Source organism: Aspergillus pseudoviridinutans (assembly GCF_018340605.1).
Source record: "Aspergillus pseudoviridinutans IFM 55266 DNA, scaffold_8, whole genome shotgun sequence".
Lineage (NCBI taxonomy): Eukaryota > Fungi > Ascomycota > Eurotiomycetes > Eurotiales > Aspergillaceae > Aspergillus > Aspergillus pseudoviridinutans.
In genome coordinates, this window is record NW_025091288.1 from 1,016,973 (window position 1) to 1,042,703 (window position 25,731).

General features: G+C 53.2%; 9 protein-coding genes across 9 annotated transcripts; 5 read left to right on the top strand and 4 right to left on the bottom strand.

Annotated features, from left to right (window-relative positions):
- Positions 1-266: 266 nt before the first annotated feature.
- Positions 267-4,338, top strand: Asppvi_010459 (telomerase reverse transcriptase; the record flags this gene model as incomplete). Its single annotated transcript, XM_043306304.1, has 6 exons — positions 267-737; positions 865-1,186; positions 1,244-1,492; positions 1,540-1,904; positions 1,951-2,370; positions 2,419-4,338. The coding sequence occupies 6 exons, from the start codon at positions 267-269 to the stop codon at positions 4,336-4,338; spliced, it is 3,747 nt and encodes a 1,248-aa protein (XP_043162239.1).
- Positions 4,339-5,932: 1,594 nt separating this feature from the next.
- Positions 5,933-8,332, top strand: Asppvi_010460 (putative TBC domain protein; the record flags this gene model as incomplete). Its single annotated transcript, XM_043306305.1, has 3 exons — positions 5,933-7,154; positions 7,212-7,666; positions 7,724-8,332. 3 exons carry the CDS (start codon positions 5,933-5,935, stop codon positions 8,330-8,332), a joined length of 2,286 nt encoding a protein of 761 aa, XP_043162240.1.
- Positions 8,333-8,840: 508 nt separating this feature from the next.
- Asppvi_010461 (cation-translocating P-type ATPase) lies at positions 8,841-12,158 on the bottom strand (the record flags this gene model as incomplete). The annotated part of the gene is made up of 1 exon (XM_043306306.1): positions 8,841-12,158. One exon carries the CDS (start codon positions 12,156-12,158, stop codon positions 8,841-8,843), a length of 3,318 nt encoding a protein of 1,105 aa, XP_043162241.1.
- A 1,956-nt stretch (positions 12,159-14,114) lies between these two features.
- Positions 14,115-15,330, top strand: Asppvi_010462 (uncharacterized protein; the record flags this gene model as incomplete). Its single annotated transcript, XM_043306307.1, has 2 exons — positions 14,115-15,143; positions 15,199-15,330. The coding sequence occupies 2 exons, from the start codon at positions 14,115-14,117 to the stop codon at positions 15,328-15,330; spliced, it is 1,161 nt and encodes a 386-aa protein (XP_043162242.1).
- Positions 15,331-15,454: 124 nt separating this feature from the next.
- On the bottom strand, positions 15,455-16,394 carry Asppvi_010463 (SDR family NAD(P)-dependent oxidoreductase; the record flags this gene model as incomplete). The annotated part of the gene is made up of 2 exons (XM_043306308.1): positions 15,455-16,281; positions 16,331-16,394. The coding sequence occupies 2 exons, from the start codon at positions 16,392-16,394 to the stop codon at positions 15,455-15,457; spliced, it is 891 nt and encodes a 296-aa protein (XP_043162243.1).
- A 659-nt stretch (positions 16,395-17,053) lies between these two features.
- Asppvi_010464 (NADP-dependent oxidoreductase) lies at positions 17,054-18,180 on the bottom strand (the record flags this gene model as incomplete). Its single annotated transcript, XM_043306309.1, has 2 exons — positions 17,054-17,299; positions 17,356-18,180. The coding sequence occupies 2 exons, from the start codon at positions 18,178-18,180 to the stop codon at positions 17,054-17,056; spliced, it is 1,071 nt and encodes a 356-aa protein (XP_043162244.1).
- Positions 18,181-18,937: 757 nt separating this feature from the next.
- Positions 18,938-19,901, top strand: dprC (the record flags this gene model as incomplete). Its single annotated transcript, XM_043306310.1, has 2 exons — positions 18,938-19,687; positions 19,749-19,901. The coding sequence occupies 2 exons, from the start codon at positions 18,938-18,940 to the stop codon at positions 19,899-19,901; spliced, it is 903 nt and encodes a 300-aa protein (XP_043162245.1).
- A 926-nt stretch (positions 19,902-20,827) lies between these two features.
- On the top strand, positions 20,828-23,539 carry Asppvi_010466 (uncharacterized protein; the record flags this gene model as incomplete). Its single annotated transcript, XM_043306311.1, has 1 exon — positions 20,828-23,539. One exon carries the CDS (start codon positions 20,828-20,830, stop codon positions 23,537-23,539), a length of 2,712 nt encoding a protein of 903 aa, XP_043162246.1.
- A 323-nt stretch (positions 23,540-23,862) lies between these two features.
- Positions 23,863-25,010, bottom strand: Asppvi_010467 (ATP phosphoribosyltransferase; the record flags this gene model as incomplete). Its single annotated transcript, XM_043306312.1, has 4 exons — positions 23,863-24,098; positions 24,153-24,290; positions 24,343-24,834; positions 24,965-25,010. The coding sequence occupies 4 exons, from the start codon at positions 25,008-25,010 to the stop codon at positions 23,863-23,865; spliced, it is 912 nt and encodes a 303-aa protein (XP_043162247.1).
- Between the last annotated feature and the right edge of the window lie 721 nt (positions 25,011-25,731).

Sequence of the window (25,731 nt, forward strand, 5' to 3'; positions counted from 1 at the left end):
ACAAGGATTTTTGATGAGTATGTATCTTGAAAGGTATTGCATTTCGCTCATCTTCACTTTATCTCCATTCTGCGTAAGAATCGATTGATTAAGTACTTCAGCTGATGTGTGCGACTGTATCACCTGACGTAGGCATTGCATTGTCTTCTGTAGTCGCGTTGACGCGCTTCCGGTCGCGTCTCCCGAGGAGTCAACTCACCAATGTAAATGGCTATGAGGTTCTTCCATCCGCAATGACACCGTAGACTGTCTAGCCGAGAGCTATCATGGGCAAAAAAAGGAAAAGGCCCATCAAAGATGGCTGTGCAGCCAGCCACTCAGCGCAGAGACGCATCAACAGCGCCTCCAGCGGTTCCAAAAATCACGACCCTTCGGCCAGAAATGAGAAAGATGGACATTCTCATCCTGTCATCTCCTTGTACTACCGCCAAGTCGTGACCCTGAGGCAGTATCTCCTACAACACATCCCGGTAACGTCCAAAACCCGCCGGAGGAGGATCGCGTCGGTACGGAGGGTCGCACTCACTGGGCGCCAGGGAGACGGCAGCTCCGGAGAGCGACAGGTCCAAGATCTTGCCAGCGTCCTCGATACCACACTTGTGGGTGTGTTGAAGGAGACATCGCCCACAGTGACTCAGCAGCGACGGCGAGACTTTTCCGCTTATTCCCAAACCCAGTCTCAATGCAGGTCGGAGCTCACCAGCACGGATACTGGGCCACCATGTCCACAGGCAGAGGTAAGCTACGACGGACGGCCTTGTTCCCTTCAAACCACGTCGGTACAGCTCCTGGGGCATCCAGCACCGCAAGGAGCAATCGACCATGGCTGTCTACTTCAAAGCGTAGATGCTGACCAAAGTGCAGATCGTTGACTTTGTCATATCCTCACTCTTCAATCGCAATGGCTTTTCGTATCAGACACCTCAGCACCTGTTAGCTCATGGCTTTCAGCGTGCGGGTGGATCAGACCGGATGACGCATACTCATGCGGCTCTAGCAAGCAGTATCCCAGGTCTCGTAGTGCGATATCCCAACAGAAACGGCGAGGCGCTGAAACAGGCGCCGTGGACGAACGTTCTTGCTCTCCTGGGAAGCAACGGAGATGAGATTATGCTGAAACTCTTGCTCGATTGCGGTATATTCACAGCCATTGACCACAGGAAAGGGATATATTACCAGATTAGTGGTGAGTCCTGTCAGCTGGCCATGCCTTTGGGGAGAAGCACTCAGAGATGATGAACAGGTCTCCCACTGTCGAGCCTGGAACCAGTCAAAAAGGAGCTGCCTCAGGAACTTTCAGATCTCAGCAGAGTTTCCATTCATACAGCGAACAACGCTGATGGAATTGGTTCTGGCCTCAAAAAAAGGAAGACTGCACACCAGGAGGTTGTACACCAGCCGAACAGTATTGTCTTCTTTCGACGACGCATGCTCTATGCGAAACCACGGCTCAACTCAAAAGGCGACGTCCATTTTGGCTTGACACGTCAACGTAGGTGCTTGAGATACTTATTCCCTTCCGAGACTAACGAGGTTCAGACGTACTGCATTGCTACCCTCGATCGGACTCATTGTCTGAGACGGTGCACATACTGAAGTACATCTTCCCTAGACAATATGGTTTGCATAACGTTTTCACGTCTGTCACTGACAGTCGTGAAACCGTCTTGCCATTCAAAGATTACTTCTCTAGGGAGACCGAGATAGCGCAGATTGAGGAACAGAAACGCAAGCGCCGCCAACGCATTGGTCCTGGATTCACGAATCATTTTGAAAAGCATAATGATCTTGTCGAAATACCGAAGCGGCTCCGCGGGAAGGCCATTGAATTGGTGCAGCAGTTGCAGAATCGAAACCGGCGTTGTCCATACGTGAAACTCTTGGACTACTACTGTCCGACAGAGGTATGTCCGTATTTCCACAAAGCGGGGATAAGTGTTGATAGCTCAGGATGTCGGGCCTTGGAGACTCGGTCCTACCCATTCTCAAGAAGGGTCGATGGTCAAGGAACCTCGTACGGTGCCGGATCAGCTGGTAACCCAACCACAAGGCGCTCAGCAATATGCGCCTAGAGATATAGACCCTGTAGAAAGCTTGCGGACAAGGAATGGGACCCGTGAAACACGGAAAGGGACTGCCAAGTCCATAGTCCCAGAACCGAAACAGAGTCTGATGGACTACGCGACGCCTTCTTCGTCTGTATCGGCCTTCTGCCGGGCAGTACTGCGAAAGTTGATTCCCGCACAATTTTATGGAGTTGGCCAACATCAGAAAAGCAACCAAGAGGTCGTATTTAGCCATGTCGATAGATTCATCCGCATGCGAAGGTTTGAGAGTTTGAGTCTTCACGAGGTTTGCAAAGGAATCAAGGTTTGTCTGCCCTTGACGTTGGTTTGAAAGGCTTCTTACATGATTTAGATCGCGAATATACCATGGCTTGCCTCTCCAGGTAACCAGCATCAAGAGTCTCTATCGGGAAGGAAACTTTCATTATCTGACCTGCAGAAACGGACGGAACTTCTCCACGAGTTCATCTACTACATATTTGATTCCATTTTGATACCTTTGATTCGTTCCAACTTCTATGTTACCGAATCACAAATCTACCGCAACCAGCTCTTCTACTTTCGACATGACGCGTGGCGCCACTTAACTCTACGGCCATTGGCAACTTTCAAGATGACTCTTTTTGAAGAGATGAAACGAGCCGATGCGGAGCGTAGGCTGGGCGGAAGGTCCCTGGGCTATAGCTCTCTGCGGCTTTTGCCAAAGACGACAGGCGTTCGGCCGATTTTGAATCTTCGGCGACGAATGCTCCAGCCAGGATGGGCTGGGAAGGCTTCGTTCCTGGGCCCGAGCATCAACTCCACCATCACACCGATATTCAATGTCTTGAACTATGAGAAGGCACGTAACCCTGGGAGTCTGGGTTCAACCCTGTCTTTTGTCGGCGAAATACACCCTCGTCTCAAGAGCTTCAAGGAGCGTCTGTCTCAGAGTCACCCGAGTGCTCAGCGGCAACCGCTTTATTTTGTCAAGCTCGACATTCAGTCTTGCTTTGATACTATTCCTCAAGAGGAACTTATTCCTCTCATTGAAAGCCTATTCTCCGAAGAAGGCTACCAGATCGGGAAACATGTGGAAGTTCGGCCGCCAGACGAGTTCAGCAGCATGTGGCCGGTGCAAGAGTCCCATCAAAGCAAGGCTCTACGCAAATATGTTGGCAGAGCAGCGCCCGTGTCGAAACCGCAGCATTTGACTGACGCCATTGCCGATGGTGGCATCAGCCACAGGAGAAACACCGTCTTCGTCGATACGCCGGCTTACAAGGAGTACTCCGGCGACCATCTACTGGACTTACTTGATGAGCACATTCGGTACAACTTGGTCAAGGTTGGGAGGAAGTATTTCCGCCAGCGGAACGGCATCCCTCAAGGCTCAATACTATCGAGTGTTCTGTGCAATTTGTTCTATGCACAAATGGAGCGGGAATCTCTAAGTTTTCTCGATCCCAATGAGGCTGTTCTTCTCCGGTTAGTGGATGATTTTCTGCTTATCACGACCAGCACGAGCTTGGCGATGCGTTTTCTGCAGGTGATGCTCAAGGGACAACCCAAGTACGGCATCTGCGTCAATCCAGCCAAGAGCCTTGTCAATTTCTCAGCGGCGGTAGACGGGGTACAGATTCCTCGGCTTGAAGGCAGTCACTTGTTCCCTTACTGTGGAAGTCTGATCGACACCCGGACTTTGGAGATATACAGGGACCAAGACCGAATCCTCGAGGGGACAGACTCGGCCGCTGCCACTATCTCCAGCGCGCTCACAGTGGAGTCAACGCGAGCCCCCGGCCGTTCTCTACACCGAAAAGTTCTCTCGTCGTTCAAGCTCCAGATGCATCCCATGTACCTAGATACCAAGCACAACTCGCTCAACGTGGTGCTCTGGAATCTGTACGCGAACTTGGTTACCTCGGCCATGAAGATGTACCGATACATGAAGGCTCTGCCTCCTCGGGCGCATCCCACCCCAGACGTGGTAATCCGAGTCATCCAAGATCTGACCGAACTCGCTCATCGCATGATGCGCGCCCGACGGGAGCTCAAGTCCAGGGATTCTTGTTCGCCATACATGTGCCTCGTGCAGCAGCAACAGGTCCAATACCTCGCCGCAGCAGCGTTCCGGTTTGTCCTAGGCCGGAAACAGACCAAGTACGCAAAGGTACTGCGGTGGTTGGAGCAGGTGTGGAAAGCGGCGCGGCCGCAATCTGATGGAAAGGCGGCTCGGCTGGCTCAGGTTGTTCGGAATGGCAACTCTGTTTTTGCCAGTTGGCGGTTCTAAGTAACTGGCTATTTACCCTTGATTTGATTCTGGAGGTCATTATTGGCGATCCCCTTGCTGGTCCCTGCTAAGTCGGGGATTTCCTATGGATGCCGTATGCAACTCTCGATAATTCGAGAAAAATGACGTAATCGAGCTCATTGTTATTCGTCGCGTCAAACAAGGGCAAAAAAATCAAGAAATTGTGCCAATTGTACTTCGACAACACAGTAACTTTGTCCTGGGAGTAGTGGGCGACTACACTTTACTGAGGACTTGTGGCATTATTTTTGCTTTTGTTGATGCGCAAGAGCCAACAGATGAACAGCGGAAATAGCGGATATGCAGTGCCTTGGTTCTCTTGCACACTACTCCATGGTTCGTTCCAAGCTCACATACCACGGAAAACCTGAAGTGGGATTGAAATTATGAGATGTGACTGGCTCAAGGCAGTCAGCAAAAGGGGGAGGCAAATCAGGTACTTCCAGGTACTCCTGAGAGGTATGTTGTGGTCGCTGAGAAGAGGAAAATGTCAACAAGGACGGATAGGAGGAGGCTCTTTTATCCAACTTAACATTCTATAGAGACATAACCTTTCAGCTTGTTGACCTTGATGATAGCATCGACTTCTGCTATGGAGTTGGCACAAGTGCGTGTGTATAAGGTATCACTTAGTACTTTACTAGTACTGTTGCTAAAAGCTGAAACGTGGGACAGATACCTTAGGATTAAGGATACTCTCTGCTGTAGGTTACTTTGGCCGTTTTCTAGCCGTCTCGGTACTAGTTTGGTCCCTTCTGAAATGGATGGATAAAATGTCTTCCAAAAAGGTCAAGGATCAACCATTTAGGCCGCAATTGCCAGTTTTTCTAGCTGTTTGCAATTGGCCAGCCCCGAATACAAGATTTCCTAGTGTCAATGAATGTCGGCCTCAGGGCTCAGGCACCCCGTTTGCGGTATGTTACTTGCTACGGAAGGAGGAGGCTAGACTGTTTCCGCTTGTCCCCTAACTAACTAACGAGAGCAGAGGAGCATCTCCTTCATTTCCCATCGCGACTATCCCGTCCCCTCCCATCCCATCATCATCATCATATCATAGCATCTCTTAGCATCCTTCGTTTGCCTCATTTTCTTATTTTTTTCCCTTTCTTTTCCCTCGCTTTTCTTTTTCCCGTCTCCGTCCTTCGCTTGAATTCTCTCATCCCTCGTTATACATCTTTTCTTATCTTCTCATCGAAATACTCACCTCACCACCTCTCGTTGAGCTTATCCTCCTCCCAAATACCATCCCCTCCCGTGGGCAATTCTTAATCCCCTTGTTGAATTGCTCCCCCTTCTCTCGGCGGTACCCTTGTTCCCCGGATATTGCTCTCGTTCTGGAATCATTGTCGGCTGGGCTTGTTTCAGGAGTAACTGCAGAACCAGGGGATATAATCTGACACCGATAGCCTCTGCAATCGTCCTTCTTTTTTTTTTTCCCTGCTTCATTTTAATTTTTTTTCTTCGCTTGGGCCGGTCACCATTTTCATACACGGCAATTCCTTTCTTTGGTTTAACTTGCGTCTTGCGTCCAAACTAGCTCTTGCTACGCCCATACATCAATTCGGTACATGAGATGACGACCATCTGCACGACACCCAATTCTCCGCCCGAACTATCGGGATCCAAGTCCTCTAAATCTTCCTCCTTCCGTTCCTCTTCTCAGCTGTCCGGTCCCGACGGTATTCTCGCCGACATTTCCAATTTCGAAGAAATCGGCCTGGAGGATGACCCGGAGTTGCCCTACATGGATGGTGTTACTACTGCTTATGGCAAGTCGGGGGTCCTGGCTCGCTCGTCGACAGCCAGGTTGCAGCCCAAAGCTCCGCTGACTACGACGCGCGACTTGACGTCGACGGTCAAACCCACCAGGACTCCTTATCCATCGCTCAAGGGCCAGGTCAATGGGGCATTGACGAAACCGAAGCACAGCAGCTCCAAGCTTAGGTCAGGCAATCAACGAAGTGCGAGCAGTACTCAGACGTTACCGATTCAATCTTCCAGACCCCATCGTTCACGATCCAATTCACCGCTTCGAATGGCGTCTAATCTGGGACCATCTCCCTCCGCTCAGACCTTGACAGTTTCTCCCGTCAGCAGTCGACCCCCGCTCAATCGCAAGAGTTCGTGGCAGCGAAGCCGCAAATCCCTTAAAGAGCTCGAGGAGGAATACCATGACTCCGATGAGGAGCTGCCAGATGATACGAGCTTGTGGAACGTCCCTATTTCCCCCCGGCCAGTGCAAGATCGCGCACCGTCCCGAGGTACCAGTCCGGATGGCCGAAGTCCAGGACCGCGTCCGCTCCCGTTGTCGCATTCTGTCTCGGACATGTCCGTTTTGTCTTCTACGAATGCGAAATCCCCCAAGGGATCTCGGTCGAGCCGACAGATGGTGCGCTCAAGCTCCGCTGGTCCTGAGCGAGGACAGATCTCGCCTCGCAATCCACGCATTTACTCGTACAACAATATGCTGTCGGATCTGTCGGAGGAGGCGAAGATTATCACTCAAGCTCTGGAATATCATGCCGACGAACGCGAGCGCAGACGTGCAGAGAACCTCCAGAACGGCATCTCCTCGCTACGGTCCAGCACCGAATCGAAACGCGATTCCAAAGCGACCATCGAACTGCCTCCTCTGCAAAAGTCCAATATCATGATCGATCCGTTGCCCATCAGCAAGGAGAAGGAAAAGGTCCTTACGCGTACGCGGCCTAGCTGGCTTCCCCCCAAGGACCAAAAGGAAGAGAAGAGACATCTGAAAGAATATAAGAAAATGATGGCAATGGCGCGCGAAGCAGGTTAGTCCATTTCTTCATTCTCGGCGTTCAACGACCTTTGTTAGTAACACACTATAGACAAGCGCAGAGCTGCCAAAGCCGCTTCGGCCAAATGCGAAAAAGATAATACGCGGGAAGCTCTCCAGCGTATCTGGGATGAGTACGTGTTTCCCAACTGGGATCGCGCTATCGGTGAAACCCGTACGCGAGAATTGTGGTGGCGCGGTGTGCCGGCGCGTCATCGGGGTGCGATTTGGCAGCGCGCCATCGGCAACGAACTATCCCTATCCGAAGAAACGTACAAGAAGGCATTGCAAAGGGCCAAAGACGTTCGCTCCAAATCCGACGGTGAGGCGGGCGAAAGTCATAAGCGGATGAGGGAATGGTTCGATACAATTGAGGCGGACGTGTCGACAGCGTTTCCGGACCTGAAACTTTTCCAGGTGGGCGGCCCACTGCGCGATACTTTGATCGATGTGCTTGAGGCATACTCGATGTATCGAAGCGATGTGGGATACGTCAGTGGTCTTCATGTAAGCTGACCCATCCAGAGCCTTGATTCTGGTTCCATTTTCCTAATTTTGATACAGACGATCGCCGCTCTTCTGGTTCTCCAGTTCCCATCGCCGTCTTCGGCATTCCTTGCCATGGCCAATGCACTGAACCGGCCTCTCCCTGTTGCATTTCTCACGCTGGACCGCGGGGCCATCGGTCGTACGTATTCGCTGGTGTCTGCGACGCTCCGCTACAAGTTCCCTCGCCTGGCGACTCATCTTTATGAGACTCTGCGTCTCAGCGACGAGGAAATCTGGGAACCGATGTTCCGCTCTCTCCTTACGAATGGGCTAGATCTGGAGCGCGTCAGTCGCGTCTGGGACTGCTGGGTGTTTGAAGGAGATCGTATTCTAATTCGCGCCGCGGTCGCGATTCTCGGCTGCTTGCAGCCACAACTGTTTGCATTCACGCAGCCGGACGACCAGGGTCGCGCCGCTGTGAAGGACATTCTCGGAGCGGGCCCTCGCCACGCCGGAAGTAACAAACCTGCCGCCCGTCACAGCGCTCCGGCCGCCCCTATGACTGGTTTCGGTGGTTCTCAGTCCGTCAATGCCGTGGCTGGTGATTACTGGATACTCACCACTGCAGGGGACGAAGATGGGTTCATGAATGAGGTCCGAGAGGCTGGTAAGGTGCGGGATTAAGCGGAGCTGTCGATGGGACTGGCCTACAAGCTGGTCAATTCATGTATCAGCAGTCGTTCGTTGTACAGCTTTTTTTGTGTGTTGCTTTTCTTTCTTCTTCGGTGGATATATTCACTCAGTGGTTCTGGCAAACCGCAACTTAATCTTAGTTTCTTCTTCTCGTGGCCAGCATGTTGGCCGTGCCTTGGCGGTACTTCTCTTTGATGGTCTTAGAGTAGTTGGCTAGATAGCAGCGACAGCAGTTGGCAAATGAGCAGTTACAATTGAGAGTGGCTATGCATCGCAGTGATGACAAGCTTTACTAGTGCAACTCTTTTCTACACTTGGCTTACTTGAATGTATGGTCCACTGTTGATATAGCACTGTTATGAAAAGTAGGTAATACGTGCTGGATCATTGGATTTCTCAACAAAAAAAAAGTCTAAATGTCATTGGTCGTCATATATCTGTATCTGGACTGCACCAGGCCTCCACATGTCTTAGCGTGTATAAAGGGTTTCTTCTAAATCTACCAAGAAATTCTCGCAACAATACCCCTCGGGAAAGCGCGAGCAAGCAGCTTCCTCAACTCATCCATGAACAGAATCCCCAGCGCCAAGGGCAACGGGATGAACCAGAACTCAATCGGGACGCGGGCCGTGCCGAACAGGGTATGGAAACCGGGGACCTCTGTGACGAAGATGGCGATGATCAGGGAGACGAGCATGGCGAGGGGGAGCCAGGGGTTGCGGCGCTGTTTGCGGACGGGGTCAGCGGTAAGGATGGAGAGGCGCTTGTTGCGGACGGAGAGGATGTTGCCCCATTGGAGCATGACGAGGGTGACGAAGTAGACGCACTGGCCGACGTTGTTGAAGTTGGTGAGCTCGTCGGCGGAGTAGCCGTAGAAGCCGTCGGTGTAGGATTCAAAGGCGAAGATGAGGGCGTGGAAGGGGATGCCTGCTTTCTTGTACATGTACAGGAAGAACATGGAGTGGGCGATGATGGTCTCCATGACGCCGATGAAGAGGTAGGATTGGCCGTAGATCTTCAGGTTGATGAGGTGGTCTTTCTTGTGGTTGCGGGGCGGGATGCTGAGCAGGTCGAATTCCTCCTTCTCCATGATGAGCGAGAGCGAGAGGAAGAGGTCGGTGAAGACACAGATGATGATCATGAGGAAGGAGCTGAGTGGGAGCGGCACGCCGAAGAAGACGTTCATCAGCACTGGCCAGATCTCAGACCAGCTGCCCGCGGGGAGCAGGTAGGCGATGACCTTTTGCAGGTTCTGGAAGACCAGGCGGCCGAGGCGGATCGCGTCGACGATGGAGTCGAATTTGTCGAGCAGGACCAGGTCGGCCGCCTCGATGGCGACGTCGCTGCCGGATACGACGGCGATGCCGACGTCGGCGGTGCGCAGCGCGGGGGCGTCATTGACACCGTCGCCGGTCACTGCGACGACATTGTCGCGCGCCTTGAACTCCTCGACGATGCGGTACTTTTGTTCCGGCGAGGTGCGGGCGAAGACGATCTCTTCGTATTGGCACACGGCGTCCCACTGTTCATCGTTGAGGGAGGATATGTGTGGGCCGTCGATGAGAAGACTGCGTCGAGAGCGGAGAGATTGCTTCTCATTCTCCTCGTCGCTGGTGAACGGCCTCAAGTCATCGATCGTGTCTGGCTCCGCGGTACCGCTGAAGATGCCCACGTCCCGGGCAATGGCAGCGGCGGTCAGGCCAAAGTCGCCCGTCACCATGAAGAAGCGGATGCCTGCACGGCGGCAGGCCGCAATGGTCCGGGCCGTCTCGGGACGGGGCAGATCGACGATGCCAAAGATGCCAATCACCGTCAGGTCCTGGACACCCTGTGCCAGGATCTCATCGTTGAAGTCGTTTGATCCCACTGCGGCACTTGGGGTGTAGTGCCGTTGGCAGAGCACAATGACACGCTCTGCACGTTTTGACAGGGACGCTTGGAAGGCCGAGAACATCTTGCGCGCATTCTCGTCCATGGGCTTGACTTTGCTATCAATGCCGGAGTAGTACGATGAGCACCGAGGCAGAAGAACATCTGGTGCGCCCTTGACGTAGGTGAGATAGCCGCTGCTGCTCTGGGGATCCTTGTGCATGGTAAGCATCCACTTGTTCTTCGAGTTGAACGGAATCTGGTGGACTCTTTCGTACTGGGCATACTGCGAAAGGCCGTTGGGCTGAGCGAGCTCGGCGAATCGTAGGACGGCAGCATCGGTCGCATTGCCCGCCACCTCTCGGTCATTCACTGGCAGTCCGATTGTCGCGGGATCAAAAAAGGCGTCATTGCACAGGAACGAGCCCCGAAGAAGGATGCTCAGCGCCTCGGGCCACTCGGTCGAGCCCCGCTGATCTCCAAGCAGCTGATCTACGTTGAGCTCTTGATCGATCAGGCCGAGTGACCTGACAAACATCTTGTTCTGGGTCAATGTGCCCGTCTTGTCTGAGCAGATGACGTTGACACAACCCAGGGTCTCCACTGTTGCAAGTCCCTTTGGCAGAATGTTGTTCTTCTTCATCCGCTTGGCTACCATCATCAGAGTGAGTGCCACTCCAACAGGCATACCTTCAGGGATGAACGCAACGACGCAGCCCATCACGTTGTTCAGCATCGCGACCACGTTCATGTACTGGTAGTGATCCACACGCAACCAACCCACCCAGGTGAAGAGGATGATCAGAACCAGGGTGATGGTCAGGCAGATGATGATTCTCACAAAACGAGAGATCTCCTTTTGTATCAACGTCGGCTTCTCCTTGACGCCAGTGGTCATTTTGGCGATGCGACCCATGACAGACCGACTGCCGGTGAGTACCACTACACCGACCGCATTGCCGTTGGTGACGCTTGTGCCCATGAAAGCAATATTACGGGTTTCCAAGAAGTTGTCGTCAGTCACGTCGATGGCGCCTTCGATCTCGTCAGACTCTCCCGTGAGAATAGAACGGTCGAAGCGGACGTCTCCAGATGTCTGGAAGAGACGCATGTCCGCGGGGACTTTATTGCCGATGGAAACATGGACAATGTCACCAGCAACAAGTTCCGTGGAAGGCACGCGGATTTGCTTCCCGTCTCGCACAACAAGGGCTTCAGACGGGAGCAGGTTGAGGATCGAGTTCATGACATGCTTCGTAGACCAGTCTTGGAATGCAGAGAAGCTTGCTTGCAGGAAGATCACGATGAGGACGAGGATGGCCATGGCAAGATTCGGGACCGACGGTGGATTGCTGAGGGGCTGCCAACAAATGAAGAAGATGATGACGCCGACCCACAGAACCGAGCAGAAGCCGCCAAAGACATAGAAAAAGATCTTCTTGAGGTAGTTCTCGTTATGATGAGCGATGACATTCTTCCCATCCCGCTGCAGTCGAGTGTTGGCAGCAGACGAGCTGAGACCGGACCGGGGGTCCACGTTGAGTTGCTGCAAGAGTCTGTCGGGCTGGAGGATGTGATAGTCCAAGCTTTCGAAATAATCTTGATCGGTCTTATTCTCCTTGGCCTGCCTTGCTTTGATGGCCGCTTCTGTGGCGTTCTGGGACTCGGAAATCTGAAAGGAGAGGGTCCTGAACTCGATAGGGATCCCCGCGGCCTTGTTGCTCTGGGCGGCATCGTGAGAGCTGCGAATGGTGTCTCGGCTCAGAGAACGATGCCGACTGAGTCGAGAGTGGTAGATTCCTCCACCTCCCTCTTCCGCCGGTACTGCCTCATCGAATTGGATGCGGGTTGTACGACCCGTTCGATCATCAGGGGACTCGTTAGGGTTATCAACTCCCGATTCGAGATCTTGTTTCAAAGGTTCGGAGGAAGCAGGAGACTGAGCCATGTCAAGAGCAGCGATTCCAAGAGTGCTATGAGACTGAACACTCAGGTCTGCTGTCTAATTATGTCGGAGACTCTGGGAGGGACGGGAAAATAGAGGGAAAGTGAGAGGATGGAGGAGGCCATGGAGCTGGCATGATGGCCGTCTTATATGCGAAAAAACCTGTCGATCTACTAACCAAGGAGGGATAAAAGGGCACGAATGGGTAATTCAGATACTACAATGCGAGATTTTGCTCAATTGGGGGGAGCCATGACAAAGGATCTTGGTCACCGTAAACACTAGACTATCTGCTTGGGGGATAGAACAGTGGAGGCAAAAAAGAAATTATGAGATCAGAAGGACCGGTACGAGATGAGTAAGACATTGTACCCGATGGACGATGACCAGACAGAAAGGGACAAGGCATAGAGAGATTATAAGGACTTTGGGGGAGGATGGAGAGCAGAGATGGCACTGTCCGTGTACGCTCCTCCGCATGTATCCTTTCTTGCACCGAGTAACTGGTTCCAAGGTCGATGATTTTGATGAAGCCGGTAGCAGCAATTCTGGTATCAATGGTTAGAAGCAAATTTCTTTTTGGTAGAATAGACTGGGATGGGGATAGAATCAGCCGCAGTTGAGAGAGGGAGAGTGAGGGAGAGAGCGATTGACAGTCAGAGGGCTCCATGAGGGAATTTTTTCCTCCACAGAAAAGGTACCACTTCCATGTGCTTTTTCTGAACAGATACCGTAGCCTCGACAGACTTTGGATCGCAGTATGAAAACAGACCGCCACCCATGTCCGTCAGGCAAGGTTTTTTTTCTGGCCAGGATTAATCCCTCAGCATGATAGTCTCAAGCCATGGTCATGTCGAGGCTGCTCTAATTAAGCTCAATCCGTGCGCTAACAGGAGCGCCACACTGACATCGGAAAATTTCCCTCGAGATAGACGAAATTAGTGCCTGGTCCATAGTTAGAATAAGCAGTAGGACCGATAACGTGGGAAGAAGCGAGAGAGGGATTTAAATTGCCTCTGTCGCTTGCAGCCGCGGTCCTCTCGTTTCTCTTTCGTCCGGAAAATGCCTCAGCGGGACACTAGTCAATTCCCCCGTCACGTCCTCTGTCCATGAGTCTTTTGTTTGAGCAAATCGCGGATTAAACCAGCACGTAAGAGATTTCTCCCACTCCGGTGAGATCTTTGGACTGCTGAGTCCAAAGCAGCCATGTGCTGATTGCAACCGTCCCCCACTATGGTTCATTCAACACCTTTTCGGCCTCCGTCTGTTAAGCAGACAAAAAGAAAAGACAGAGTTCGATAGCTCGTGTCCATAGGGCTCAGTTCGTTGCTGCCTGTGACGGGGTAGCTAACAGGAGGCACGCTAGCTCGTCTTCTGATTGTCCAGAGGGATGAAAGACTGCCGGACAGGAGCACAGCTTTGATCATGCCAATCTTGGCAGTCAAGTCAATGGAGAGCAGATGGCTGGCTCCGGACCAGACGCTCAATGGGGCGTCAAGCTGTTATTATACCTCCTACTTGACCGGCAAGATAGGAGCAAAGCTAGTAGTACCATCATTGCAGCAAGCAACTCATATTTGAGAGTCGCACCGAGCTTGCAGGATCCCCCTGACTTGCAGACGGGCAAAAGGGCGATGAGCGATTTCATCGGATCATCATCTGCCAATGAATCTGCTCTTGTATATATCCAAGCCACGTCGAGTACCAGGGCTATGAGCATATGATCCGCCATTTTGAGCTATCTGAGGCATTTTTTCGTGGAAACGGCTGTACAACAATCGATACTACAGAGACACTCCTGCCATCTCCCTTCCCGCTTATCCTCATCCCTTGATTGGACTCTAGCACCCTCGCATAGATGGATACCACTGCTAGTCGTCTTCTGAGTTATAAATACACGCGTCTTCAAATCTATCATGATGTGTTGAGGTCCAGGTTATACACTCTTGAGTAAATGTCATGTCGCCCATCCCCAGGCCGAACACCAGCCATGGCCATGACAACCATCACCAGCATGACCTGGTATCCCAAGAACCCGGGGAGACCTACAGCTTCTTCGAAGCGTTGAAGCTCCCCAACATCTTTATCCGCTGCTGGACGCCCAAGAACTCCGGCACTCCGGAACAACGACCACTACTGCTTTCTTCCGCATCCGTCTACTCCAGCATCACCCCATCACCACCCTCCTCCCTAGCACAAAAGTACGGCACCTGCACCGAGATCCTTCACTATGGCTCGTTCAGCTCCGTGCGTCTATACGCCCGCAAAGCCACCTCCAGCCCGACAGGTACATCCCCCAAACAGCTCTATGTCATCAAGGTCTTCCGCCGCTCCTCCAGCCCAACCATCATAACCCACCACCGCTTCGAAAAATCCCTCTCCTCGTCCCTCTCCCACCCCAACATCCTGCGCACCATCGACTCCCTCCTCAATGACCGCGACGAGCTCTGCCTGGTAACGGAGTACTGCGCCGCCGGCGACCTCTGCACCCTCATCGCGACAACAGGCGCCACGCTCACGCTCTCCGACATCAACTGCTTCTTCAAGCAGATCATGCGCGCAATCGCCTACCTCCACGACCGCGGCATCGCCCACCGCGATCTCAAACCCGAGAATATCCTCCTCACTGCCTACGGGGCGGTGAAATTGGCCGACTTTGGGAGCGCCGTGTGTCTGTCCCGTAGTGATGCCTCTGACTCGGAGACCGAGACTGAGGGTGAGCCTGATGGTGGGGTGGCCTACTCATACTGCCCGCCCCGGAAACTCCTCGGGACAATACCCTACATCGCGCCGGAGGAGCTGTGCGAGGTCCAGAAGGTCGACCCGCGGGCGGGCGATGTCTGGGCCGCGGGGCTGGTGTATATGGCGATGCGGTCTCGGCGGCTGCTGTGGCGCATGGCGAGCGAGGAGGAGGATGGGCGGTACCGGGAGTATCTTGTTGGGCGGAAGGGGGAGGAAGGGTATGCGCCTATTGAAGGGCTGGGAGAGGTAAGTGCCCGTTTGTGAAATCTGCGAGAGACAGCAGACGCTGATTGAGAGATAGAAGCGCTGTCGCAATGTGGTGTATGCGATGCTGGATCCGAATCCGAGGCGGCGCATCACGGCGTCGCAGGTGCTCCGCTCTGAGTGGATGTATCCGGTGAGGGTTTGTCGTGCTGGAGAGTTGGGGTTGTAATTAATACGTAGTCATGGCTGGTCCAGACACTGATAAGCGCATTTGATGATGGTTATATTCTGTGTTTTCAGCGAGGTTATCGACTATTTCTACATATTCATTCCATTTTCAACATCAACAGTCATTAGACAGTGCCTGCAGCCAACACGTACCCCCCGTCCACCACGATCGTCTGCCCATTAAGATACTGGTTCGTCGCCGTGAAGAGCACCGCACTCGCCATATCCTCGTCCTTGCCCGGCCGGCCCGCCGGCACCTTCTGCTCGTACTTCTCCTTGGGGATAAAGCTCTTCTGCTTCTCATCGCTCTCCCCCGCGGTCATCTCGCTGGGGAACACACCCGGGGCGATATTGTTCACCCGGATCTTCAGCTTGGAGGAGCTGATCTCATGCGCCAGCATCTTAGTCAGATGGATGGCCGCCGCCTTGGAGGCATTATACGCAAAATGGTGCTGCGAGACTTTGACGATCCCGGAGATCGACGAGATGTTGATCACCGTGCTGGACCAGCCGTACTCCTTCTCCGACCCCTTAGCCAGCAGCGGCAGGAACGCCGTGGTGGTGAAGAACAGCTGCGTCACATTCGTCCGGAACACGCTCTCCCATTCCTCCGGCTTGGAGGCCGGGTCGTCGAACAGGCTCTTCCGCAGCTCGCCGGGCTCTTCGTGCTCCACTGTCTGCGAGTGGCTTGTGATTCCGGCGTTGTTGATCAGGATGGAGAGGTGGCTCTCGCGCGAGGAGATCTCTTGCACGAGCTTCTCGATTGACTTCTTGTCTGTGATGTCCGCTGTGATGGGGATGATTTCGCCGGGGATGTTCTTTCCGTACAGCTCAACGACGCGGTCCAGCTTCTCCCCGGTGCGTCCGGTGATGTAGACTTTGGCACCGTTGACAGCGAGGGCCTGAGTGGCCATCAGACCGATGCCGGAGCCTCCGCCGGTGATTAGGGCGACTGTACCTGTTAGTATCTTGGTACTGAGGAGAACTGAACGTCTACATACCCTTTCCCTTGACATTGAAGAGATTGTCGAGCTTAAAGGTCTGGTTACTACTCTGGGCCGCCATTCTGACTTCTTCGGAAACAGATCGATGAGATGTAGCAGTAAAAGGTCTGTACGTAGATGGGGCGAATTGTCTAGGATAATTTTGCAATGAAGACAAGCAGCTTTTATTATATACAGCCCGGTGGTAGATACGTGGTTGAAGTACCTGGCGAGAGACAGCTCGCAGGGGAGCAATGTGGCGCATCATCACTGCAACAGTCGGCTGTTTGCAAAAGTAAAACAGGATTTCTAGAGCGTATAAAAGGCATTTCCCTCATCTAGATCGTCATGGATGAACGATTGCGGGCATGTCAGGCAAGATTCACGAGTGTCCAGACAGGATTCACCCCCCACAGTGTTGTGTGTTCATCACAATGACGTCGATCAAAGTACTCTATTTGGCAGAGATGATGTCGGCGAAACAACCTACTCTACCAGACTGATCTCCTGCATCGGTCCGAACCTGATCTTCGAATCTTAGTTTTCCATACAAGACGATTCATTTTGTTGCCCTCGTCTGTTACCTGGTCTACGTGCAAATATCAATGCAAAGTTTCGATAAAGTTTCAATACAAGGTGCTCTCTCTTTCTAGTATCAGTTCATGGATTTCAAGTCATGACTGAAATCAATTCACGCTTAGATATTTTGTAGCAAGCTTACACTATGACATGTATACAATCTTACAGCTTGGCCTTGGCTCCAATAGCCTCACTAACAGGTGCCACCTCGACCATCATCTTGCCCGTATTGGCACCTTCGTAAAGGCTCACTAGACCCTGAGGCGCCGCCTCCAGTCCACCCCGGATGATATGCTCCTTGCGCTTGATCTTCCCCTGGGTCAACCATGTCGACAGATCCTTCAAGGCAATGTCATACTTCTTCGCGTAGTCGAACACGATGAAACCCTTCATTGTGATTCGTTGCGACTGCAATACACCATTAGCGATCGATCAGCTACCACATGTCCAGCAGTAAAACTTACAATGACGTTCATGAAGCTCGCAGGCCCCTGGGGCTTGGCCGAGTTGTACTGGCTGATCGCACCGCAGATCGCGAACCGAGAGTCTTTCTGAGCCCGCGCGAGACAAGCATCAAGGATTTCCCCTCCGACATTGTCAAAGTACACATCGATGTAGTCCGGCGTAGCCTCCTTCAACTGCTTCTTCCAGTCCTTATCCTTGTAGTTGATCGCCGCATCGAATCCAAGCTCCTTGACCAGGAACTCGCACTTGTCCGCACTGCCCGCAATGCCGACAACCCGCTTGGCTCCCTTGACCTTGGCAATCTGTCCGGCGACCATGCCGGTCGCGCCGGCAGCACCAGACACAACGACGGTGTCGCCCGGCTTTGGCTGTCCGACCTCGATCATGCCAAAGTAGGCAGTCAACCCCGTCATTCCGAGCACCGACATGGCATCGGTAGGTTGGCAGCCGGGAGGGACGACCACCTTCTGGGCCTCCTTGGGCCCCAGCAGACAATACTCCTGCCAGCCGGAGTAAGCAACGACCCAGTCGCCGACTTTGTATTGGGATTGTAGTCCGCTTCCGACCGCGATCACCTGTGCGATGCTCTGGCCGCGCATGACGCTGCCGCGCTCAACGGGGGCAATGTATGACCGCTTTGCTGTGAGCCATTGGCGCATGGCCGGGTCGAGAGAGAGGTAGTGCACGCGCACGAGGACTTTGTCATTGGGGATCTGGTCGGGGATGGAGGTTGTGTTGAGCTTGAAGGTTCCCTTGGTCAAGGAGGGGTCGATGGCCGGGGAGGGCGTGTTGGCGTAGATGAGCTGTCTGTTTGAGATGGGCATTTTGGCTATCTGTCTGCTGCGACCAAATACGAAAATATAGATGGAAATATGGAAACCGTGCAGTGAAAGATGGAGGGAGCCTTCACATATAGGCTTCGGTTATCTGTCTACGTTTTCTCCAACCCTTTGACTTGCAGCGAAAGTGCCTCGGCACGGCCGAAGTTCTCCATTCAGTTATCAGTCCGTTCTTCAGTTATATCACTAATCACGATCCAAAGGAGCTAATCTAGAGACAGAGTTTTGGCTCCGCAAAATTAACGGACTTGTCTCTAGTTCTAGAAGAAGCCTAGAAATTAAATGGACCAAGTAAAGGAGGCAGAGGGGTATAATTGCATTACGGACTTATGCAATGCATATATTTATTTATGCATTCATGACGTAGTTATGCACTCCATCTTATCGATAAGGATTTTCTATTTTGGGAAATAGAGAAGGGACAGCCACTGAGCAATTTGTACGACCTCATGCCAGTTCAAGGAGATTGAATTGGCCTCGATTGAATTGATCAAGCTTTTTCACCCCAGATAGCCTATGAGCTACGGAGTCCCGCTTGGGAACTCATCCAAAGAGCATGTGGTCCCCGACAGATATGGGATCAGCCTGACGTCACCAGTCAAGGCGATGATGTCGGAGGTGCTGAGCATCAAATAAGGGCAAATTATAAGAACATCTACCGTGGTATTCGACGGACTTGCAATCCGAACACTGAAAATCAACCTACTTTTTGATATTTAAGAGATAATTTCCGATCTACAACATGAGTACCAACCAAGCACCTTACCAATCCTCCATCGGAGGCTACAACCAAGACCCGAATTCCACCACTCCAATTGGGACCAACGTCAACACAGCAGCTAGCACCGGAGACCCTTTCACTGGACCTGCCTCCAAGTCAGCTGGACCACATAACTCCAACATCGCCAACACTCTCGATCCCCGCGTCGACAGTGACATGAACAACCGCGCCCAGTACGCCCCAGGCATGACCTCTTCCGGCAACGTCCACCCGGGCGCCACACAGAGCTACGACAATCCGTATAGCTCGAACGCGGGCCCTCACAGCTCCTCGGTCATGAACAAGCTCGATCCCCGTGTCGACAGCCAGACCGGTAACACGACCACCAAGACGACCAACGATACGGGCACAGGCGCCTACCGTAATCCTACCGACACCTCTGGAGTGGGCGCCGGTGCGGGTGCAGGTGCGGGTATCACGCAGGGCTCGTCGACTACCTCCGTTGGGACGCCTGGAGTGGAAGACAATCGCTCGCGATATGACCCCAACGTATCGGGCTACAACCCTGCCACTGGGTCCGGATACTCGACTACCGGCGGTGTGGGCCACCAGCCCGCCCCGGGATCCAGCAGCTACGATAACCAGGACTACCGAGCTGAGTATGCGCCCAGCACTGAAAACAAGCAGTATACTGCAGGTGGACACGGCCGTTCGGCAACCAAGGGCGAGGAGATTGGCCGTGGGGTGAGATCAGCCATTGCCGGCGTTCACGTAAGTCGATCTGCTACGTTCTCTGATGGGCGGAACTGAGTACTAACGAGGGCTTTGACAGGGTGCTGGGGAGTCGTTGCGGGGAGCAATCAATACGGCTGTTGACAAGGCATTTGGTCATGAAGCAGGCGCAGCGAAGAATCAGGCCATAGCGAATAAGGGTGAGCAGGAGATTCGGTCGGGAACGCTTTCTGGCCAGAGGGAGACTCGTTAAGCAGTCTATGTATACTTTTTATAATTGATGATACCACGGATTTGTACTTTTCAACTGAGACTACATGTTTTCGTACTTTGCAATTGGGATTACATGAGATTGTGATTAAATTGTACCTTACTCCGTACAGTCATTGTGCTGTGGCGAGGAACATAATGTGTCATAAAATGGTATTCGTATGTTCAACGCACTAGGTAAGTTATGATTCAGTGGCGAGGTAATAGCCAGGTCCAAGTTAAAGAGAGTTTTGATTTTATCTGATCTTCTCTGGAATGTTTGGGGGAGATTATCCATCTATGACGTGCCCCGAAGAAACTGTACGAGATTAAATATATATGTACAGCACCATGGAACACAGCATCCGAACAATAACCAGGGGCTAACTGGGTCAAGATCGATTCAAGCATTCTCCAGTTTCTGCTTACCAGCGAATCATCATCATCCCTCAATAGCTTCATCCACAACTGTTGTGTGAGTGTCTTCCGGGAGCTCCGGAGGCTGTGCAATTTCAGTGGAACCGAGATAAAAAAAAAAGGAACAGGAATGAAACCAACAGAAAGTTCGGTTGGTTAAAAAAAATTGATTATGAATCATTATTATTATTGAGAGAAGAGAAGAACCTTGAAGGAAATTCATCATCTTTCTTATTATCATCATCATCAAGCGAGCAACTTCTACTGCGATTTTAGAGACAGATACGAATACGACTACGACAAGTTAGAGCTTCATCGCCTCATCTCAAGTCAGACATCGCCATCTCCACTTGTTAGACTGCCTTAGTCTCTCACATGCAAATGTGGTGCTAGTTTGCTTATTTATAAATCATCATTATCTGTCTTCATTGTCGTTCTTGTTGCATCATCACTCTCGTTACTACCGCATGGACAGAATCATCCGCCACCGCCAGCAACCTCAACTTCGACATCATGCCGCTCTCGCTGGTCAATCCGGAAGACCATGACCAGGTCAATGCCATTGTGGATGCATCTTCCAGCCCGGAGGATCGCTCTCCGATCCTCCCATCCAATTCCGACAGCGATGAACTGGGCTACCAATCCGTCGATGCAGCCAAGGAAGATGAAGCCGACGAGATGGTTGGCGTCAGTATCGGCCCGACGCAGAGTCGCATGAAGGCCCGTCTGACGCCCGCGGAGGAGAAGTCTCGCATCATGGAGCGCAATGGCCAGTATTTTGATACCATTCCTGACAATATCGTCGACTCCGATGGCCTCTTTCTTCCTGAGATCACTTCTGAACCAGAGTCGCTGCCGGACGCTCGGGAATCCCTAGCGCACCCGCCAGAGAAAGCTGGTCTACAGGACCGTGCTGTCCTGGCCCGGAATGAGGTGCAACAAACCACTATACCCCCGGCCAAAGACGGTCAACGGACCAGTTTCACCAGGTCGATCCTGAAGAATGGACTGCCGCGTCCTCGGGCCTGGTCTGGGGACGCTATATCCAACCTGCGGCTGAAGAAGTTTTTGCCGGATCTGGGCTCTTTGGCGAAACGATCTTCACTGCCCTTTCGGTCAAATACCTTGCATAACCGAGCTCGCAGCCAGACCGTGAAGCCTATGCCGTCCGGACTGGCTCTGAAACAGGCCCAAGCGGCCGCTGAACAGCAGAGGCGGCGGTCGTGCTCAACCCCAGATGCGCATCCACCTGCTGCAGATGAGCCGATTCCCGAGTTGAGACCTTTGAACGGGATGACGGCTGCGAGGCATTCATTTACACGCAAACCCAGTAATTTCTCGGGGCACGCGGCTTCGCTCAGGCGGTCCTCGTCAGATCAATCTTTGTACCTGAGGGCATCGTCCACGGCATCATCCCTGGATCAGGCACCCCAGTACGAACACATTCATTCTCAGGTCAACAGTCGTTTCAAGGCCATCAAGGACAGTCTTCAGGACTCTAGCAGCCGGCTGCTGAGCATGCCCACCTTGCACCTTCAGGATCTCCGCAGCGAGTGGGGATACAAGCCATTCCTCAGCGAAGTCACCCACCGAAAAGCAGTCCCGGAGACTGCCGAACCGCAGTCCCACCGGGAGATTCTCAGAGAAAAGACCTCGCAGTCGCGCGAGCAATCCCCGCGCAATAATTCCGCCTCGACGCATCCCATCTTGGCCGAAGCCTTGTCCGAGTTGACCGGCGACGTGGTCATCCTAGGAGGCTACCGAGGCTCTATCCTGCGCTCTGCCAAACCGCCCCATCGCCAGCTGTGGGTTCCGATGAAAGTGGGACTCAATCTTCGCAAGGTCGATCTCGAAGTCGGCTTGAACCCGGAGGACGAAGAGCGGATGGAGGAAACGATCATCCCCTCGGGCGTGTTGTCGCATGTCGGGCCCGTTGACATCTGTCGCCGGCTGATGAAGCGACTGCACAAGTGCGACAACGCCGTCAATGGCAAGCTCCGCGTCTGGGACTACGGCTACGATTGGCGACTGAGTCCGCACCTACTTTCGAAGAGATTGATCAAATTCCTGGAAGGCCTTCCGTCCAATGCACCCGACGTGCCACCCGAGAAAAGAGGAGCGTATGTTATTGCCCACAGCCTGGGTGGTCTGATTACGCGCCATGCCGTCAACCAACGGCCCGAGCTCTTCGCCGGCGTCCTCTACGCAGGCGTCCCACAGCACTGCGTCAACATCCTCGGGCCCCTGCGCAACGGAGACGAGGTCCTTCTGAGCACCCGCGTGCTCACCGCGCAGGTGAACTTCAGCTTCCGGACGAGCTTCGCCCTGCTCCCCGAAGACGGACGCTGCTTCATCAACAAGCGCACCAAGGAAGAATACCGCGTCGATTTCTTCTCCGTCCAGAACTGGGACGAATACCGCCTCTCGCCCTGCATCAGTCCCGCCCTGCCCCCGCTGACAGCCACCCGCGGCTTCAAGGACAACCTGCCCGATCTCGGCATCCGCAAGCGCTTCACTACCGTCCTCGGCCTAGACAACGGCTCCGCCGAAGAAATCACCGACGCACCCACCCGACGCAGCACAGACGGCCGCGCCATCCACCACCCATACCTCCGCGCGAACGCATCCCACGCCACCAACCCCGTCTCCGACGTCGCCGACAAGGCCTCCGCCATGGCCCCGACAGGCGACGGCCTCGTCGGCCCAACCGCCAACCTGCGCGGCGCCGCGGCCAGCAAGCTCGCAACGACCTCCACCATCCCCCGCGCCACGGCCCTCGCCTACCTCGAGCGCACCCTGGCAGAAGTCAAGCGCTTCAAGCAGGAGCTCGCCTTCAATCCCGCCCACCAGGCCGACAACCGCTACCCGCCTGCTGCCGTTGTCTACGGCAAGTCCGTCCCCACCGTCTACGGGGCGCGCGTCTGGTCGCGCGACCAGATCAGGCGCCAGGACGCGTACGATGATCTGGCCTTCGCGGCCGGCGATGGCGTTTGTCTTGCCTCGGCGGCGATGTTGCCCCCGGGTTACCGGATCATCAAGGGCGGGCTGGTCAAGAGCGAGCGCGGGCATGTTGGGCTGCTGGGCGATTTGGAAGGTGTGGGCCAGTGTCTCCGGGCTTTGATCCGCGGCCGACGGGAGGGCGTGGGATTGGGGCCGCGGCCTGAGTCTGAGCCTGCGCCTTCGCCGGAGCCTGAGCCTGAGCCTGAGTCTGAGCCTTCTTCGTAGGCTCTTCTACGGACTGCATGCATTTGATACCCTAAGCGCTTGTTTTATGATGACGACAATACGAGTAATGACCCGACTGCTATCTTTGCATGTCGTCTTTGTATATACTACATCTCCAATCGTTCGTACATAGAAGATAGACATTATAAACATATCGATCTATCCTTGCTATATTTTATGATCGGTTTCATTTTTCTCATATAGCCATGGTCTATAGTATTCCGCCAACCGCCTAGGTAATCCTCCAAGTTCAATAGATAAAACGATACCACAAATCACGCGCCGCATAAAGTTCTAAAAACGATAAAAACAAAAAGCAAAATCTAACCCGTTCTCGAGTTGGCAATGTTGAGGACCAGAATGTCCGATGCGCCGACCTTGAGCAGCTCGTCCATGACCGTCGCGATCTTCTTCTTCTCGACCATGGAGCTGACGGCCACCCAGCCCTCCTCCTCGAGAGCGGTGATTGTGGGCGCACGCTTGCCGGGGGTAATCTGAGACGCAACTGAGAGCCCGGAGCGGGGAATGTTGTACTGGCACAGGACGTATCTTTGAGCGGCTGTGGTGAGAGGGTGAGCATTTGGCCATTCAATAAGATTTAGGGGGAACATACTGATAACACCACTGATACGAGAGGTGATCAAATCAACCAGGGAGTTCTGGGTTGACCGAGACTTGACCAGCACGGCTGTGCTCTCGACGACAGTATCAATGGCCTTGAGACCAGCAGCCTTCATGGTCTCGCCGGATTCTGCACCCGTCAGTCTTGAATTCAACCGAGCGAAACGGTAGTAGAAACATACCAACAAGATCGACAATACCGTCGGCCACACCGAGAGCACAAGCAGCCTCGACACTACCACCGACATACTTGATCTTGGTGCTGAGCTTCTGCCCGAACTCCACGCCCTCCAGTCGAGAGAAGAAGGCCTGCGTCAGCGCCGTGAAGCTGGTCACAACATTTTTGCCGATCAGCTGCTTCGCCTCCGTGATGTCGCCCTTCTGCGGAACCTGCACCTGCAGCTTGCACCCGCCGAACCCGAGATCCATGATCTCCTCGACGCCCGAGAGCTCGCCCTCGGGCAGCTGCGCATCATGTTCGGCGACCTGGTCCCGTCCGGTGATACCGAGGTCTACGCGGCCCTCGCCGACGAAGGTCGGGATGTCTGCGGCGGGGAGGAAGATGAGGGCAATAGGGAGGTTCTTGACCAGCGCGATGTCGAGCCGGGTTTCGCGGCGGAATTGGATGTCACTGCCCGACAGGAGGTCCAGGGTAGCCTGTTGGAGACGGCCCTCTGTTGTGGACAAGAGGTATGAGTTAGCTGGGGAATCTTCCCGGTGCGATCGTATGGTCTTGAGGTCAAAGAATGGAATTGCGATTGCGAAAGACGAGGTGAGTCACAGAGGGAACTTGCTTTTAGGGACCGCGAAGAGGAGTCTTCCTTCGAGGCTGTGAGAGGATGTTAGTCATTATGAGAAGGACTCAGAGTATAGCAGTTGAGACAAATTATAGAGTCTGTTCTTGGTGGTGAGGTCACGTACTGGTTGACGAGATCCATGACTACTGACGATTAAGGGCGCGGGGTAGATGAGACTTTTGTAGGGAATCGCGGCGAGCTTAGAGGGGGAAAGAATTGATATTATACACGAGCGAAATGAAATGGTCAGCGACAATGTTATACAGTAAATCCAACGGGAATTGACTGGCGCGTCGGCGACGTGCCTAGAATGAAGAGTTGACCGAAAGATGCTGGTTTCAAGGAACGAAATCGGAGTTCAGGTTCTGACTCGAACGGTGAGGGGCAGAGGAGGACAACCAGCAATTCAACTCAATTGCGACTACATCTGTTAAAATAAAGCTATATCTAGTATGTACATGGAAGCCGAATCCATGAATACAGGTTATACAGGTTCTACGAATCACATTATTTTCTTGAACCACGAGGATCCCAAGTTTGAACCTGGAGTCTGACATCAGGAAAAAAAAAAAGTGGCGGTTCCTCATTCGGAGACCAAATTGATGCCTTGTGGCCTGAATGCTGCCTTGCACAGCTATGCCGGAAATAGGACTCCTTGATGGCCTGAATTCCCAGGTGTCAGTTAGCCCTGAACCCTCGCGTAAAGTTCCAATTCCCGCGCTATTCCCAAAATAGAAACACACACAAGCCCGCAAATTCCTCGCTTGCAATCAC